General features: G+C 38.1%; 1 protein-coding gene across 1 annotated transcript in view; it reads right to left on the reverse strand.

Moving 5' to 3' along the window:
* Nucleotides 1-16,427, reverse strand: part of TEX11 (testis expressed 11) — a 374,728-nt gene that overhangs the window by 208,077 nt on the left and 150,224 nt on the right. The window contains exons 10-11 of the mRNA XM_028482531.1: nt 15,694-15,748; nt 12,532-12,624 (exon numbers count right to left, since the gene is read on the reverse strand). Of these exons, the coding sequence (XP_028338332.1) occupies nt 12,532-12,624; nt 15,694-15,748 (148 nt within the window). The remainder of the gene's footprint in view (nt 1-12,531; nt 12,625-15,693; nt 15,749-16,427) is intronic.

A 16,427-nucleotide genomic window follows, 5' to 3' on the forward strand; every position in this document is an offset into this window, starting at 1 on the left:
CCTCCTACTTTTTCACAAACTTTGTTTAGCTCTAGTAGTTTTTTCTGGTAGTTTCTTTAGGATTCTCTATGTATAGTATATGTCATCTGCAAACAGTGACAGCTTTACTTCCTCTTTTCTGATTTGGATTACTTTTATTTCTTTTTCTTTGATTGCTGTGGCTAAAACTTCCAAAACTATGTTGAATAATAGTGGTGAGAGTGGGCAACCTTGTCTTGCTACTTGAATATAATGATTGTTTGTTGGAAGATTTTGTGTTTGTTTGTTTGTTTTTTGTTTTTTTTTTTGCGGTACGTGGGCCTCTCACTGTTGTGGCCTCTCCCGTTGCGGAGCAGAGGCTCTGGACGTGCAGGCTCAATGGCCATGGCTCATGGGCCTAGCTGCTCCGCAGCATGTGGGATCTACTAGTGTTTTGTTGAGGATTTTTGCATCTATGCTCATCAGTGATATTGGCCTGTAGTTTTCTTTCTTTGTGACATCTTTGCCCGGTTTTGATATCAGGGTGATGGTAGCCTCACAGAATGAGTTTGGGAGTGTTCCTCCCTCTGCTATATTTTGGAAGAGTTTGAGAAGGATAGGTGTTAGGTCTTCTATAATGTTTGATAGAATTTACCTGTGAAGCCATCTGGTCCTGGGCTTTTGTTTGTTGGAAGATTTTTTGTTTGTTTGTTTGTTTTCTGTTTTTGCTTTTGCGGTACGTGGGCCTCTCACTGTTGTGGCCTCTCCCGTTGCGGAGCAGAGGCTCTGGACGTGCAGGCTCAATGGCCATGGCTCATGGGCCTAGCTGCTCCGCAGCATGTGGGATCTTCCTGGACCAGGGCACGAACCCGTGTCCCCTGCATCGGCAGGTGGACTCTCAACCACTGCGCCACCAGGGAAGCCCCTGTTGGAAGATTTTTAATTACAATTTCAATTTCAGTGCTTGTGACTGGCCTGTTCATATTTTCTGTTTCTTCCTGGTTCAGTCTCAGAAGGTTGTGCATTTCTAAGAATTTGTCTATTTCTTCCAGGTTGTCCATTTTATTGGCATATAGTTGCTTGTAATCTCTCATGATCCTTTGTATTTCTGCAGTGTCAGTTGTTACTTCTCCTTTTTCATTTCTAATTCTATTGATTTGACTGCTTCCTGGACTTGATTAACTATTTCCCATATTAGGGAAGTTTTCAACTATAATCTCTTCAAATAGTCTCTCACTTTTTTTTTCTCTTCTTCTTCTGGGACCCCTATCATTCAAATGTTGGTGTGTTTAATGTTGTCCCAGAGGTCTCTGAGACTGTCCTCAATTCCTTTCATTCTTTTTTCTTTATTCTGCTGCGGGGTAATTATTTCCTCAAATGTTGGTGTGTTTAATGTTGTCCCAGAGGTCTCTGAGACTGTCCTCAATTCCTTTCATTCCTTCTTCTTTATTCTGGTCTGCAGTAGTTATATCCACTATTTTATCTTCCAGGTCACTTATCCGTTCTTCTGCCTCATTTATTCTGCTATTGATCCCTTCTAGAGAATTTTAAATTTCATTTATTGTGTTGTTCATCACTGTTTGTTTGTGCTTTAGTTCTTCTACGTCCTTGTTAAACGTTTCTTGTATTTTCTCCATTCTATTTCCAAGATTTTCCATTATCTTTACTATCATTATTCTGAATTCTTTTTCAGGTAGACTGCCTATTTCCTCTTCATTTGTTAGGTCTGGTGGGGTTTTACCTTGCTCCTTCATCTGCTGTGTGTTTCTCTGTCTTCTCATTTTGCTTAACTTACCCTATTTGGGGTCTCCTTTTCATAGGCTGCAGGTTCGTAGTTCCCATTGCTTTTGGTGTCTGCCCCCAGTGGCTAAGGTTGGTTCTGTGGGTTGTGTAGGCTTCCTGGTGGAGGGGACTAGTGCCTGTGTTCTGGTGGATGAGGCTGCATCTTGTCTTCCTGGTGGGCAAGCCCACATCTGGTGGTGTGTTTTGGAATGTCTGTGACCTTATTATGATTTTAGGCAGCCTCTCTTCTAATGGGTGGGGTTTTGTTCCTGTCTTGCTAGTTGTTTGCCATAGGGTGTCCAGCACTGTAGCTTGCTGGTCACTGAGTGGAGCTGGGTCTTGGCACTGAGATGGAGACCTCTGGGAGATTTTTGCTGTTTGATATTACGTGGAGCTGGGAGGTCTCTTGTGGACCAATGTCCTGAAGTCGGCTCTGCCACCTCAGAGGCACAGGCCTGACACCTGGCCAGAGCACCAAGACCCTGTCATCCACATGGCTCAGAATAAAAGAGAGAAAAAAAGAAAGAAAGAAAGAAAAAGATAAAATAAAATAAAATGAAGTTATTAAAATAAAAAATATTTTTAAAAATTTTAAGTAATAAAAAAAAGAAAGAAAGAAGAGAGCAACCATACCAGAAATCAAATCCACCAATGATAACAAGCGCTAAAAACTATATTGAAAAATAAAAAAAAAACGGACAGCAGAACCCTAGGACAAATGTTAAAAGCAAAGCTATACAGACAAAATAACACACAAAAGCACACACATACACACTCACAAAAAGAGAAAAATGGAAAAATATATATATTGTTGCTCCCAAAGTCCACCTCCTCAATTTGGGATGATTTGTTGTCTATTCAGGTATTCCACAGATGCAGGGTACATCAAGTTGACTGTGGAGATTTAATCCGCTGCTCCTGAGGCTGCTGGGAGAAATTTCCCTTTCTCCTCTTTGTTCGCACAGCTCCTGGAGTTCAGCTTTGGATTTGGACCCACCTCTGCGTGTAGGTCTCCTGAGGGCATCTGTTCTTCACTCAGACAGGACTGGGTTAAAGGAGCAGCTGACTGGGGGCTCTGACTCACTCAGGCTTGGGGGAGGGAGGGGTACGGAATGCAGGGCAAGCCTGCGGCGGCAGAGACCAATGACGTTGCACCAGCCTGAGGTGTGCCTTGTGTTCTCCCAGGGAAGTTGTCCCTGGATCACAGGACCCTGGCAGTGGCGGGCTGCAGAGGCTCCTGGTAGGGGAGGTGTGGAGAATGACCTGTGCTTGCACACAGGCTTCTTGGTGGCGGCAGCAGCAGCAGCCTTAACGTCTCATGCCCGTCTCTGGGGTCTGTGTTGACAGCCGCGACTCACGCCCGTCTCCGGAGCTCTTATAAGCGGCGTTCTTAATCCTCTCTCCTCGCGCACCAGGAAACAAAGAGGCAAGAAAAAGTCTCTCGCCTCTTCAGCAGCTCCAGACTTTTTCCTTGACTCCCTCCCGGCTAGCTCTGGCGCACTAGCCCCCTTCAGGCTGTGTTCATGCAGCCGACCCCAGTCTTCTCCCTGGGATCCAGTGAAGCTGGAGCCTCAGCTCCCAGCCCCCGCCCGCCCTGGCAGGTGAGCAGACAAGCCTCTCGGGCTGGTGAGTGCTGGTCGGCACCGATCCTCTGTGCGGGAATCTCTCTGCTTTGCCCTCCGCACCCCTTGCTGCACTCTCCTCTGTGGCTCCGAAGCTTCCCCCATCCACCACCCGCAATCTCCACCCGCGAAGGGTCTTCCAAGTGTGTGGAAAGCTTTCCTCCTTCACAGCTCCCTCCCACTGGTGCAGGTCCAGTCTCCATTCTTTTTTCTCTCTTTTTTCTTTTTTCTTTTGCCCTACCCAGGTACATGGGGAGTTTCTTGCCTTTTGGGAGGTCTGAGGTCTACCAGCGTTCAGTAGGTGTTCTGTAGGAGTTGTTCCACATGTAGATGTATTTCTGATGTATTTGTGGGGAGGAAGGTGATCTCCACGTCTTACTCTTCCACCATCTTGAAGCCTGCCCCCAAAAATCTTTTAAAATGTAAACAGCATAAGTGAACTGTGGGAACGACTTCAAACAACCTAATATATGAGTAATTAGCATCTGAGGGTGAAGCAGAAAAAAGTATTTCAAAAAATACTGGAACTTTCCCAACATAATGAAAGCCATGATCCCAGAGATTCAACATGCTCAAAGAGCCCAAAGCACAAGAAACAAAGAAAATTACTTCAAAGTACATCATCAACAAACTGCTCACAACCAATGATAAACAGAAAATCCAAATATTAGCCAGAGAAAAAAGGACATGTTACATAAAGAACAAAAATAAGGATTGCATCGTATTTCTTATCAGAAACAATGTAACAGGAGAACTGTGAACAATATCTTTAAAATTCTCAAAGAAAAAAAAGCTCTCCATTTCAAATTCTATACCCAGAAAAAATATCATTCAAAAATAAATGGGGGACTTCCCTAGTGGCACAGTGGTAGCCTGTGCTCTAGAGCCCGCGAGCCACAACTACTGCAGCCCACATGCCTAGAGCCTATGCTCCACAACAAAGAGAAGCCACTTCAATGGGAAGCCTGCACACTGCAACAAAGTGTAGCCCTCGCTCGCCACAACTAGAGAAAGCACACACAGCAATGAAGACCAAATGCAGCCAAAAGAATAAAAAAATAAATGGTGTACCTTACACCCATTAGCATGTCTACTATCAAAAAATAATAAAAGTGTTTGCAAGGATATGGAGAAATTGAAACCCTTGTATACTTTGGCTGAAATTTAAAATGGTGCAGCTGTTACGGAAAAAACAGTAGTGTGTTTTCTCAAAAAAATTAAAAATAGAATTGCAATATGATCCAGAAGTTTCACTTCTGGGTTTATACCCAAAAAAAATTGAAAACAGGGAACTAAACAGCTATTTGTACACCCACATTCACAGCAGCATTATTCACAGTAGCCGAAGGTGAAAACAACCAACAAGTGCATAAATGGATGAATGTATAAGCAAAATGTGGTATATACATACAGTGGAATATTATTCAGTCTTAAAAAGAAAGGAAATTCTGACACATGTTATAACATGGATGAACCTCGAGGACATTATGCTACGTGAAATATACCAGTCACAAAAGGACAAATACTGTTTTATTTTACTTATATGAGATATCTAGAGTAGTCAAATTCATGGAGACTGAAAGTAGAATGGTGGTTTCCAGGAACTGAAGAGAAAGGAATAGGGAGTTATTATATAATGGGTACAGAGTTTACCTTTTACAAGATGAAGAGTTCTGGCGAAGAATGTTGGTGATGGGTGCACAATATGAATGTACTCAAGGCCACTATACTGTACAATTTAAAACAGTTAAGATGGCAAATTATATGCTATGAAAAATTTAACAATAAGAAAGTAGGTATAGCTATATTCATATCAGATAAAGTAGACTGTACATCAAAAAAATAATTAGCAGGGACAGAAAGGGACATTATAGAATGATAAAAGGGTCAACCTACTATGAAAAAATAGTAACTCTAAATACGTATGCACCAAACAAAAGAGCTGTAAAATATCTGAAGTAAAAATTTACAGAAATAAAAGGGGAAATAGACAAATCCACAATTATAGTTGGAAATTTAAACATCCCTACCTTCAGAAATTCATAGAACTCGGGCTTCCCTGGTGGCACAGTGGTTGAGGGTCTGCCTGCCGATACAGGGGACACGGGTTCGTGCCCCGGTCCGGGAGGATCCCACATGCCACGGAGCGGCTGGGCCCATGAGCCATGGCCGCTGGGCCTGCGTGTCCGGAGTAGCTATATTCATATCAGATAAAGTAGACTGTACATCAAAAAAATAATTAGCAGGGACAGAAAGGGACATTATAGAATGATAAAAGGGTCAACCTACTATGAAAAAATAGTAACTCTAAATACGTATGCACCAAACAAAAGAGCTGTAAAATATCTGAAGTAAAAATTTACAGAAATAAAAGGGGAAATAGACAAATCCACAATTATAGTTGGAAATTTAAACATCCCTACCTTCAGAAATTCATAGAACTCGGGCTTCCCTGGTGGCACAGTGGTTGAGGGTCTGCCTGCCGATACAGGGGACACGGGTTCGTGCCCCGGTCCGGGAGGATCCCACATGCCACGGAGCGGCTGGGCCCATGAGCCATGGCCGCTGAGCCCGCGTGTCCGGAGCCTGTGCTCCGCAACGGGAGAGGCCACAGCAGTGAGAGGCCTGCGTACCGCAAAAAACAACAACAACAACAACAAAAAAACAACATAGAACTAGACAAAAACTCAGCAAAGATATAGAAGATCTCAACATCATCAATCAACAGGATCTACAGCTGACCCTTGAACAACAAGGGTTTGAATTGTGCAGGTCCACCTATATGTGGATTTTTTTTCAATAAATACTACAGTACTACATGATCCATGGATATGCAACTACGGATACGACTGGCCCACTATAAAGTTATATGTGGCTTTTCAACTGTGCAGGGTGTTGACCCATGTTGTTCAAGGGTCAACTGTAATTGACATTTATATAACACTCCACCCCAGAAGAGGTGAATACACTTTTATTTTTCCAAGTGTCCACAGGACATTTACCAAGATATATTATATCCTGGGCTATAAATCAAACCCTGTTAAGAAGATGAAAAGACAGCTTACAGACAGGGAGAAAATATTTGCAATCCACATATGTGACAAACAACTCTTATCTAGAATATCTTATCTTATCAAACTCAACAGTAAAAGTTGAGCAATCCAAGTATGAAATGCACAAGCGTTACGAAGAGACATTTCACCAAAGAGGAGCACCTGCAAAGGTGTTCAACATCATTAGCCAGTAGGAAAGTATAAATTAAAATCACTACATACCTATTAAAACAGCTAAAATATAAAAACAGGGACAATGACAAATGCCAGCAAGAAGGAAAAGAAACTAAAACTCTCATATATTGTTGGTAGGAACGCAACATGGTACAGCCACTCTGGTAAACAGTTTGACAATTTCTTAAAAACAAAATAGCCCAACAATTGTACACCTAGTTATTTATCCAGGAAAATGAAAACTTACATCCCACACAAAAACCTATACACAAATACCACAGCAGCTTTACTCATAATAGCCAAAATCTGAAAACAACCAATATTTCCTTTAGTAGGTGAATGGTTAAACACACTGTGATACCATCCATACCATGCACCACTCAGTGATAAAAGAAACCAAGTATTAATACACACAAAAACTTGAATGGATTTCAAGGGCATTATGCTAAGTGAAAAAAGCTAATCTCCTAAAAGTCATAAACTGTATGATTCCATTTATATAATATTCTTGGAATGACAAAATTATAGAGATGAAGAATAGTGTTTGCAAGGGCTTAGGGATGGTGGGGGGTGGAGCAGGTATGGGTGTGCATATAAAGGAGTAGTATGAGGAAAATCTTTGGGGTGATGGGATAGTTCTGTATATTATTGCAGTGGTAGTTACATGCATCTACACATGGGATAAAATGGCATAAAACTATACACATACAATGTACCAATGACAATTTGCTGTTTTTGATGTATTATAGTAATGCAGCAGGTAACCATTAGAGGAAACTTGGTAAAGGGTACATGGGACTTCTTTGTACTATTTGGAGAGGGGAGGGGGGGGTGTTAAAATTTTCTTCTGAATCTATTGCTTTTATTTTAATTTTTTTCTTTGTACCATTTTTGCAACTTCCTGTTACTCTACAAGTATTAAAAATAAAAAGTTTTAAAAAAAATAATGTGAAATAGGGACTTCCCTGGTGGTCCAGTGGCTGAGCCTCTGCACTCCCAATGCAGGGGGCCCTGGTTCAATCCCTGGTTGGGGAACTAGATCCCACATGCATGCCACAACTAAGAGTTTGCATGCCGCAACTAAAGAACCCACATGCTGCAACAAAGATCGAAGATCCCACATGCCACAACTAAGACCCAGTGCAGCCAAATAAATAAATAAATATATTATTAAAAATAATGACATTTTCGAAGACACAAATGCTGAAATAAGTCATCACCAATAGACCAGCACTACAAGAAATGTTAAAAGGTGTCAATGATGGTTAATTTTATATGTCAACTTGACTGGGCCACAGGGTACCCAGATATTTTGTCAAACATTATTCTGGTCTTTCTGTGAGAGTGTTTCTGGATGAGATTAACATTTAAATCAATAGACTGGGGCTTCCCTGGTGGCACAGTGGTTAAGAATCCACCTGCCAATGCAGGGGAAACGGGGCCGAGCCCTGGTCTGGGAAGATCCCACATGCCGCAGAGCAAATAAGCCCGTGCCCCACAGCTACTGAGCCTATGCTCTAGAGTCCGTGAGCCACAACAAGAGAAGCCACCACAATGAGAAGCCCACACACCACAACGAAAAGTAGCCCCCACTCGCCACAACTAGAGAAAGCCTGCATGCAGCAATGAAGACCCAATGTAGCCAAAAATAAATAAATAAGTAAATAAATTTATAAATAAATAAATAGATAGACAGACAGACAGACAGATAGGCAGACTGGGTAAAGCAGATTGCCCAGTATGTGGGTGGGCCTTATCCAATGAGTTGAAGGCCTGAACACAACAAAAAAGCTGACCCTCCCCTGAGTAACAGAGAACTCTTCCTGACTGACTGCTTTTGAGCTGGACATCAGCTTTTTCCTGCATTCGGACTGGAACTGAAACATTGGCCCTTCTTGTGTTTCAGGCCTGCCAGCCTTTGGACTGAAACTACATCATTGGCTCTCCTGGTTCTCAGGCCTTTGGACTCAGACTGGAACCATACCATCAGCCTTCCTGAGTCTCTGTCTTGCCAACTCATCCTGCAGATCTTGAGACTCACCAGCCTCCATAACTGCATGAGCCAATTATTTATAATAAGTCTCTTTGGAGAATCCAAAAATAATGTTCTTCAGGCAGAAGAAAACTAACAAATGGAAATTTGGATGTATACAAAGGAATAATGATTACTTGAAATGGTAACTACATGTGTAAATGCATAAGTTTTTTCTTATTTGTATCTCTTTTAAAATAAAATTGACAATTTAAACAAAAATAATAACATAGTATTGTGGATTTTATAACATATGTAAAAGTAAAATAAATGACAACAGTAGCATAAAGGCCAGACTGGGAGATATAAAAGTACACTATAATGACATATGAAGGTAGACCAGGATAAGATACATAGTATAAGCCCTAAAGAAACCAGTAGAATAGCAAAATAAAGAGCTACAACTAATAAGCCAACAGACGAAATAAAACTGAATCTAAAATATTATTCAAATATGTAATGTGACAAAGCCTCTATGATCCCTCTCCTTTTTCAGTATTTCCCTGAGTAGTCTCACTGTTTATTCCTCCAGATTATCCTGCAAATATTTTCATAATACTCCTCTTTTTTTAAATAAATAAATTATTTATTTATTTATCTTTGGCTGCATTGGGTCTGTTGCTGCGTGCGGGCTTTTCTCTAGTTGCGGAGAGCAGGGGCTACTCTTTGTTGTGGTGTGCAGTCTTATTGCAGTGGCTTCTCTTGCTGTGGAGCATGGGCTCTAGGCATGTGACCTTCAGTAGTTGTGGCTCGCAGACTCAGTAGTTGTGTCACAGGGCTTATTTGCTCCGCGGCATGTGGGATCTTCCCAGACCAGAGCTCAAACCCTTGTCCCCTGCGTTGGCAGGCATATTCTTAACCACCGTGCCACCAGGGAAGTCCGTATTTTCATAATATTTCAATATGGATTCTTCAGGAGGTTGGAATAAAAACTACATTGGACTCATAAATTGTTTTGAAGAAAAACTTACTTAAATACAAACTAACAAAAGAAGGCAGAAAAAAAAGAAGAAAAGGGGAATAAAGAATATGCAGGACAAATAAACAATAACAAGGTGATAGACTCAAACTTAACCACATCAATAATCACATCAAATGTAAATATTATAAACACGCCAGTCAAAAGACAGAGATTGTCAGAGTGGATAAAAAAGCAAACCCAACTGTATGCAGCTTACAAGAGATGCACTTTAAACATAAAGACATAAATAGGAAAACAGCTAGAACAAGATACACCATGCTAACGCTAGTCAAAAGAAAGCTAAAATAACTATATCAATAAAAGATAAAGTAGATTTAAGAGCAAATATGGTATATATCCATACAATAAGATATTACGGAACCCTGGGAATAAACTACGCACACACACAACATCTCAGAATAACTGTACTGAACGCTAAATGAAAGAAGCCATTCAAAACTAGAGTACATTCTCTATGATTCCATTGGTACAAAACTCTAGAAAATGCAAACTAATCTATGAAAGCAGAGCAGTTGTTACCTAGGGAAGAGTGGGAAAGAGGGGTGACATAAGGGTGTGAAGAAACTTTGAGGAATGATGTATATATTCAGTATCCTGATTGTGGTGATTGTTTCATAGATACACACACGTCAAAACTCATCAAATTTTTTACTTTAAATATGGGCAGTTTATTGTATGTTAATTATACCTAAATAAAACTGTTAAAAGATAACTAAGAGCAATGAATTATGTCAGGGGAAAAATAGGAATTCAAAAACCCTGATAAATCCTGAAAACAAATGAATAAATCAATAAGTAAATAAATAAATATTAATGGGAGAAGGGAGAACTCTTGCTTACAGTAGAGTGCTGAGTGCCAACTGGTAAATATGAAGGGAGTGCTACAGTTAGAAAATGATTATTTGGCAACCATCATAAGATTGATTCAGGCAAGAACACTAATTCTTAAGGAAATTTTAAATAAAAAGCAGGGTATATGCATAATTTTAAAGTGTTTATTGGTTGCAAGGGAAAAACGGTTAATATACAGTGAAGATATACAACACTTTTGAACAGGTGATCAGTATTATCACCAATGAGGAGCAGATGGACATCAGGGGCCTCCAAATGTGATGCCCTGAGAAGGGACACAGTATCACTCATGCAGTATTCTAGTCACAAATGCATAATGAGTCTAATCACAAGGAAACATCAGATAAATCTCAAATGAAGAATTTTCATTTAAAACAAGGTAGGGAGCTAATGTATTCTTCCAAAATATCAATGACACAAAAGTCAAAAGGCTACAGAAATGTTCCAGATGACAGGGGACTAAAGAGACATGTCACATAAATGCAATACCTAATCCTAGATTGATTAATCCTATATTGGAGAGAAAAACATGCTATACAGTTCATTACTGAGTGTATATAACATATATTATGATTACAGATATCAATATATATTATCCTCAATAAGATGAATGTATGAATTATATTTCCTCAATAATACAGAGAAAGAGAATGCACAAAATGTTAGCAACAGGTGATTCTGGGTAAAGTAAATAGATAGGTATTCTTTGAACTATTCTTATTCTTTCAATCTTTCTCAAGGTTTGAAATTGTTTACAAATAAAACTCTTTTAAGTGTATATTGCCACTGAAATCCTAATGCACCCAGTTCATCAATGTCCAGGGTCAATAATTAGGCTATTAAATGTGATATGTCAGGAGTAATGCAGATGGACAATTATTGTTATAAAAACTGCAACTTCTGTATCCAGTGAACAAAGAGACATGCTGACAAGAAGCCATGTAGCTAGTATGCAGCCTCCTCCGTTGTCTTGGATCCTGTTTTTTATTTAGACTTGCATCTTAGCAAATGCAAAAAAAAAGGATGCAGCTTTTGAAATTGTTCATGTATATTAATATTTTTAAATTTAAAAATTTAATATAAAAGAAGTTTTTCAGCATTAAATAACCCCATCCACATGACATAAATTTCAGGAAAATATAATTCAAGTAAATGGTTTCTTTGGGCAATTTAATATTCTGATAAATTCAACTATTCACTTTCATGCTTCCCATATTGTTGAAAAAAATCTTTTGAAAATGTATCAGGGACTTCCCTGGTGGTGCAGTGGTTAAGAATCTGCCTGCCAATGCAGGGGACAAGCGTTCCATCCCTGGTCCGGGAAGATCCCACATGCCACGGAGCAATAAGCCCGTGTGCCACAACTACTGAGCCTGCGCTCTAGAGCCCGCGAGCTACAACAACTGAGCCCACGTGCTACAACTACTGAAGCTTGTGTGCCTAGAGCCCGTGCTCTACAACAAGAGAAGCCACCTCAATGAGAAGCCCATGCACCGCAACGAAGAGTAGCCCCTGCTCACCGCAACTAGAGAAAGCCCGCTCCCAGAAACAAAGACCCAATGCAGCCAAAATAAATAAAAATTTTTAAAAATGTATCAGTATATTTAATCGCCTTATAGAGTAAAACACATTGATCCTAACTGAATCTCTTTAAACAGTCATCAGCCTATCAATGTTCCTTATCCAGGAGTATAGAGGTATTGTATGTATGTATGTATGTATGTGTGTATTTATGTATGTATGAGCATCAGCTGAAAGTGAACCACTGATGTTGGTTTTTTAAAACTAAATCCCATTTTCTGCCTATTTTATCATTTCCTTCCTTATACTAAAATTTACTCACATCAGAGAACCTTTTCTGTTTTGTGCAGAAGAAAATTTTTTTCAAAAATATCTATTGTCAAAGAGGTATATTTTATTCTTCCTTTCTGTGCTGCAGAAGAGATTACACCAATCTGTTGTTTAAAAAAAGAAAATAGGAATACTGGAGCAAATGTCTACACTGGATTTCAAAATGTGAATCAATGCTTTCAAAATTTCATTAAGCTGATTTTCAAAAGTAAAAACCTCTTATACCTTGTTTGCTAGGTTTATAGCGCTGAGAGCTTTATAATATTCTTTGTCGTCCCAATCCATGTAAGCAGTGGCTAATAACCGTAGAACTTTAGCCTATAATTAAAAATAGAAAAAAAACACACACAGCTAAAGGTTAAACTGCAATACAACAGCTGACTAGCACTTACACAGTGACAGGCATTTTTCAAACCTCAGTTATAATTATGAAATAGCATTTCCTTAAGCAACCACTTAGTCTTGGGATATGTCTCATCATTATGCTATCCACACCAAATACCATCTGAGAATTTTTACAGTAATAGCTTATTTAAATTTAATATAATTGCGTTAATATAATTATTTTCTTAACAGTGTTTTAGTGGTAAAGTACTTAATCATCCCCACTTTAAAAATAAGGAAATTAAAGCACAGCAATATTTAATGTAATCATCTTACCACCCTGTTTAGGTAGCATTATATTAGGCCTCCATCAAAAGAAATAAATAGACATAATCCCTCTCTCAAAGACTTTATAGCCTAGTTGAGATTAACCAATTGGACCAAGGGCACATATACCACCATTTCACTAGGAGCAGATATACTTTCCCATAGACAAGATTTCTCCCAACTCAACCAAGTTTTAACATTAATAAAGTATTTCATAATTAAGTCAGTTTCTCCAGCCAGATCTACATTGATAAGGGGAATAACTCTACTTAGCACAGACTTATTTAACAACAGATTCACATTTTGAAAGTAGGAGGCCTATTTCAATGAAGATTCTGCCTAAGTATAATGAGGACAGTAGGATCAGGCAAAGGTGGTCTTCTAACTTAAAAAAAAATGTTAAGCACATTAGGGCTCTGCGAACCTTAGAGAAATGACATTTAGGGTGTGATACCTTTGAGTTTTTTAATTCAAAAACTAAGATGGATATAATGTACTTAATATCATTATTATTATTGCGGAGCAACTCTCAACTTATAAACTTCCACAGAGGACTTTGATGGAGTAAATATGGCATCTCTGAGAAAGACTGTAGCTATTTTGTAATAGTAAAAGGGTCAAATAATCAGAAAGATAAAACAAAATGGATGAATCTCAAAACCATTATGTTAAGCAAAAGAAGCCAGACATAAAACAGTACATACTGTATGATTTCATTTATACACAGTTCAAGATAAGCCAAAAATATTCTACAGCAATAAAAGTCAGAATAGTGGTTTTATCATGGGGGTATGAATGGCTATTAACTGGAAAGGGGCCAAGGTAACTTTTGAGGGTGATGGAAATTTCTGTATCTTGATCTGTGTGGTAGTTACAAAACTATATAGGTAAACTGAAACTCATCAAGCTGTACACTTTTAAGATTTGTGCAATTTAGTGTATGTATTTATTTATGTTTATTTATTTAAGTTATACTGCAATAAAATACTGCTAGCATGAAAGAAAAACTATTTCATAATCTTACTTCTCCATACCTTGCAATATGAATATCAGATTTCAATCACACTTAAATCCTATCTTCCATCCTCATTTCCTCTTCCAGACGTCTTCTCATCTAGTTCCCTTGCCTCGTATTCCCTTCTCCCTCCCTTTTAACTGTATGAACCCCATTTGCTTTTCAAGGCCTATCTCCTACCAAAAGGCTTTTTCAACTATTCTAGTCAACATTAATATTCTCCTTTTCTGCATGCCCTTGCGTATACTTCAGGTTAGTGCCGCACAGTTTATCACTTATTTTTCCCAAATTGTTTCACTTGTATTCATTTTTTAAAATCTTTTTTTTGAAATTTTAATTGAAGTATAAAATCCATACAAAAAAGTTCCAAAATCTCAATGGTACAACTCTGAATTTTCACAAAGTGAGCACATATATGTTAACAACACAGAAATCAAGAAACAAAACATTAGTCTCATCTCATAACTCTTTTCAGACACTATTCCAAACAAGGGTAACCAATTATCTGACTTCCAACACCTTTATTAGTTCTACCTGCTTTTGGCATTCACATTTATGGAATCATACAGTATGTACTACTTTGTATTTTGCTCTGTTTGTTCAACATACCTGAGAACATCCATATTGTTACAATTATTGTAGTCTATTCTCGTTGTCATATGATATTCTATTATATGACACTATAATATATTTTCATTATTTTTAATTGTGATAAAATACACATAACATAAAATTGACCATTTTAATCATTTTTAAGTGTATGGTTCAGTAGCATTAAGTATATTCACATTGTTGTGCAACCAGCACCATCATGCATCTCCAGAACTCTTTTAATCTCACAAAATTGAAACTCTCTACTCATTAAACAATAGCTCCCCATGTTCTCCACCCTCCAAACCTCTGCAACCACCATTCTATTTTCCATCTCTATGAATCTGACTACCCAACATATCTCACTGAACTGGAATCATACAGTATGTCTTTTTGTGAATGGCTTGAGATGTCCTCAAGGTTCATCTATGTTGTAGCATGTGTCAGAATTTCCTTCCTTTTCACGGCTGAATAATATTCCATTGTATACACCTGTATTAGTTTCATCCTTTAAACATAAGCTATTTAAGGGTAGAGGCCACATTTTATACTTCTCTTTTTTTCCCCATCTACCACATTGCTACATATATTGAGATATATATGTGTGTGTGTATATACATATAAATATATGTATATATGTGTGTGTGTGTATGTGTTAAGTTACATTTTGAGCGATATACTGTAATAATGGTAAGAAGCAGAGACGGATATTCAAAAAAATTCAATTCTGCTATGGCATGTATTAAATTAGTTTTATATCAGATTTATTTACATAACCACATTTTACTTGATTAAATATTAAAATTAACTTCCATACCAAGCATGTTCTACCTGGGTGGTTACAAAAACCTAGAATTTTTGAACATGCAAATAAAAGCTAAAACGTATATAGCCAAACATTGTCCTAAGCACTTTACATGTATTACTTAATTCATGGGTACAAGAATCTACCGGGAGGGTAGATTCTGTAAGTATAAGAACTTTACAGAAACTAATGCACTGAGATATTAAATGATGTGCCCAGTGAATAATCTACTCACAAATGGAGGGACAGACTATCATAATTTTATTACAATAACATAAACTGTATTTCTTCAACCTACTTCTGCAATATTTAACATGATCCTTACCAGCATTCCCAGCTGAACAGAACACTTATCCATCTTCCCAATATCATAGCTTTGCCTATCATTAAAAAAGGAAAAAAATACATATAAATACTTATTTATTTCAAATTATATATATTTTTTCAAGACTACATATTACTAAGAAGACATTTTATAATTATACTTAATTACAACTTTTCTATTTTGCACTACAACAGATGATTAACTAATTGATACATAAAAATCAATTATATAAAGCAATACTTTCTAACTTTAGAAAACCACAGAGATAGCCTCATCCACCAGAGGGCAGACAGCTGAAGCAAGAAAAACTACAATCCTGCAGCCTGTGGAACAAAAACCACATTCACAGAAAGATAGACAGGATGAAAAGGCAGAGGGCTATGTCCCAGATGAAGGAACAAAATAAAACCCCAGAAAAACAACTAAATGAAGTGGAGATAGGCAACCTTCCAGAAAAAGAATTCAGAATAATGATAGTGAAGATGATCCAGGACCTCGGAAAAACAATGGAGGTAAAAAACAAGAAGATGCAAGAAATGTTTAACAAAGACCTAGAAGAATTAGAGAACAAACAAACAGAGATGAACAATACAATAACTGAAATGAAAACTACACTAGAAGGAAATCAATAGCAGAATAACTGAGGGAGAAGAACGGATAAGTAACCAGAAGACAGAATGGTGGAATTCAGTGCTGTGGAACAGAATAAAGAAAAAAGAATGAAAAGAAATGAA

The sequence above is a fragment of the Physeter macrocephalus genome, chromosome 21, assembly GCF_002837175.3.
Source record: "Physeter macrocephalus isolate SW-GA chromosome 21, ASM283717v5, whole genome shotgun sequence".
Classification (NCBI taxonomy): domain Eukaryota; kingdom Metazoa; phylum Chordata; class Mammalia; order Artiodactyla; family Physeteridae; genus Physeter; species Physeter macrocephalus.